The following is a 2,944-nucleotide window of genomic DNA, read 5'->3' on the forward strand; positions in this document are numbered from 1 at the left end:
GGCTCGCCCATCCTGGCCCGCGCGCTTGCCGACGCGAGAAGATCGCGCGGGAGGGCAAATCTTGGGCAAAATGCCCTGTTTGCCAATCCTTCACGGCGACTTCACGTCGGAACGAGTCGGATCGACGACTCCCCGCCTGCACCAGCGTGTGCGCCTTGCAATTCTATACAGAATCGACACGTGGTACGTCTTCTCAATCGCTCGTGGAGAGGAGCTACGGCCATTCCTAAGTAGTGTTCAACGACGTTGAACAATGTTCAACGTCGTTGAACACGGTCCAGTAACCGCGAGGACGAGGGGCAGCACGAGACGGAGCCCTCGTCGTAAAATTCTTTTTCACACAACACTGGGCACGGGACTGGCGCGCACTGGCACTAATAAATAGAGCAGAAAGAAAGAAAAGAAACAAAACGGACAACCTAAATAGAGCAGAAGTGCGCCCCCCTCCCTGGAAGCGATGTGCGCCTGCTCGCCTCCTTGTTTTTTGTATGGCGGCGCGGCGAAAATTCTTTTTCGAGGACACCGCGTCGCTGCAGCCTCCTCTCAGCTCTTTTTGCTCACACCACCACTCCTCTCACCATGAGTGCCGGCATGCACAACTCCGATGGCGTCAACATCGACCTGTACATCCCGCGCAAGTGCACCGCCACCAACAGGCTCATCAGCGCCAAGGACAAGGCGTCCGTGCAGCTCAACATTGGGCACGTGTCGGCCGACGGTGCGGCCTCCCCCTTGCCGGAACGAAGGGAAAGCGAGGGAGGGAAGGGGTGGCCGCCGGTTTTGGTGGTGGGGCGGGGGCAGCGGGCAGCGCGCTCTTCTCCCCTCGGATCGCCGCCGTCTCGCCTGTGCCCGCTGCCACCGCCGCTCCCACTTTGCGCCGCGCCCTCGGCTGGCACGCGTTCACCCCCGGGGAGGAGAGGCTGGCTTCTCCGGTCTGGCAGCGGTGGCGCTGACGACGGGGTGGGGGTGGGGTCTCCCGAAAGCGCCGCGGGCGGGCCGGGGCGAGGCCTATCACCGATGCCGCCCCCAGATTTTAAAGCCCCCCCCCCCCCCCCCACCCCCCCAGGCGTCTACACGGGCGAGTACACGCCGATGGCGCTGTGCGGCTTCATCCGGAGCCAGGGCGAGGCGGATGGCGAGATTGACCGCAAATTCACAAAGGTGATCGCAGAAAACAAGGCCAACGGCATCGACATCTGAGCCTCCCGCCTCGCCAGTCTTTGGGGGGGGCCGCGCCGCGACATGCCGCTGCGTGCCCCATTTATCGCGGGGGGTCGGAGGCGGGAAGTTGTCGATGAAAGGGCGGCCCAGTGGCGAGAGAGGAGCGCTCCTGCTCCCTTTCGCCGCTGAGGACGGGCATCGAACGGCGGCCCCGCCTCAACGGCTCCTCGGGATCACACACGCACGAAAAACTCCTAAAAATAGCTGTGTCATTGATTGTACCGTAAAACGAATACAGGCCCCCTCGGCGGGGGCGGACGTAGTGACCTTACACAAACAGTAAAGAGAAGCGCGGCGGGACGGGCGGGACCGGGAGCGGTCCTCCTAGAGGAGCGCGGCGCCGGGCGCCGGCGGGCGTGGCCGCTATACGCTGCGGGCGCGAGTCGCCTCGCCCCTCGCCCGCTCCTCGGGTGGCGGCGGCGAAGGCTTCTTGCGGGGGCGCTCTGCATGTGCATGTGCATGTACATGTGCTTCCTGGAAATCGTCGTCGGAGAGGGTGATCGGGTCGGTCGACGCGCCGCCGCGGCTGTGCAACGGCTGCTTGCCGCCGCGGCCGCCGCCTCCGCCGCCGCCGCCGCCGCCGCCGCCGCCGCCGCCGCCGCCCGCAGGCTTTGCGGCGCGCGCCTTGCCGCCGCGCGGTCGGCTGCTCGACGAGGCTGCGGCCGGGTCGACGGCCTGCGTGCTGAATACGCCAGCCTCGGGGCGGGAAGACGGCATTGTTGCAGCGTCTCCAGAGCACCGCGTGAATACAAGAGAGGCGGAGACGGTGAATGCGGCCGAATACGATCGAATGCAGTGGAAGGCGTTGCGCTCTCGAGGGCTAGTTGGGAGACAGGAACACGTATTCTGCTTCTGGGGTCGGTGGCCTTCCTCTTCCCCCTGCGCTTGGGGGCGACCTTGGCGGTGGAGATGTCCACTGTCGGGGAGCCGTCCTCGTTGAAGAGGTACGGGTTCGGATAGCGCAGAAACTGCCGATCGGTGAGCGAGCGGATCCACAGCTTCTGCTCAGTCCACAGCCTGCATCATGAATACGCCAACGTCAGGGCGCGGGAGTACGGCCTTGCGCAGAGTCTTCAGAGCACCGCGTGAGCACGAGGGGGATACGAGCACAGCGAATGCGGACCGGAGTGCGGCCGAATGCAGCGGAGTACGTGTCCTCTCGAGCGCTGGCTGGAGTGAGACATGAACACGTATTCCGCCTCTGGCACGGCGAGCCATGGCGCACCCGCGCGCGAGATACCGTTTTTCTTTTTTCTTCTAAGACCGCGTGCGAGTCGTTTTTCGACTTGACCTCGACGAGCGCGCCGCGCAGCGTCCAGTCGTCCTCGATGGCAATCGTCCACTTCTTGGCGGCCAGCGCGTCCACCGCCCACTTGCCATCGGCGAGAGCCGCCCTCGCCTCGCCGGTCTCGCTTCTGGCCCCTTCCTTGCCTTCCGCCCCCTCCCCGCCTTCCGCCCCCTCCCTGCCGGGCATCTCGACCTCGTCTATCTCCTCGCGCAGGATGCCTTGCGAAGCGGAGGAGGCCGCCTCTCCCTCGGCGAGCGCCTCGGCCTGCGCGTGCGCCTCGGCAGCGGCAACTGCGGCGGCATCTGCGGCGGCATCTGCGGCGGCATCTGCGGCGGTGTCGGCGGCGGCATCTGCGGCGGTGTCGGCGGCGGCATCTGCGGCGGTGTCGGCGGCAGCGTCCGCCCCGTCCTTCGCCTTGTTGTCCGCTTTCTTTAT

The 2,944-nt window shown here is 65.8% G+C and overlaps 2 protein-coding genes across 2 annotated transcripts; one reads left to right on the forward strand and one right to left on the reverse strand.

Annotated features, from left to right (window-relative positions):
- Positions 1-591: 591 nt before the first annotated feature.
- Positions 592-1,200, forward strand: EMIHUDRAFT_76734 (hypothetical protein; the record flags this gene model as incomplete). The annotated part of the gene is made up of 2 exons (XM_005764405.1): positions 592-718; positions 1,067-1,200. 2 exons carry the CDS (start codon positions 592-594, stop codon positions 1,198-1,200), a joined length of 261 nt encoding a protein of 86 aa, XP_005764462.1.
- Positions 1,201-1,394: 194 nt separating this feature from the next.
- Positions 1,395-2,439, reverse strand: EMIHUDRAFT_247604 (hypothetical protein; the record flags this gene model as incomplete). Its single annotated transcript, XM_005764406.1, has 3 exons — positions 1,395-1,415; positions 2,118-2,238; positions 2,345-2,439. The coding sequence occupies 3 exons, from the start codon at positions 2,437-2,439 to the stop codon at positions 1,395-1,397; spliced, it is 237 nt and encodes a 78-aa protein (XP_005764463.1).
- Between the last annotated feature and the right edge of the window lie 505 nt (positions 2,440-2,944).

Source organism: Emiliania huxleyi (genome assembly GCF_000372725.1).
Source record: "Emiliania huxleyi CCMP1516 unplaced genomic scaffold EMIHUscaffold_591, whole genome shotgun sequence".
Classification (NCBI taxonomy): Eukaryota; Haptophyta; order Isochrysidales; family Noelaerhabdaceae; genus Emiliania; species Emiliania huxleyi.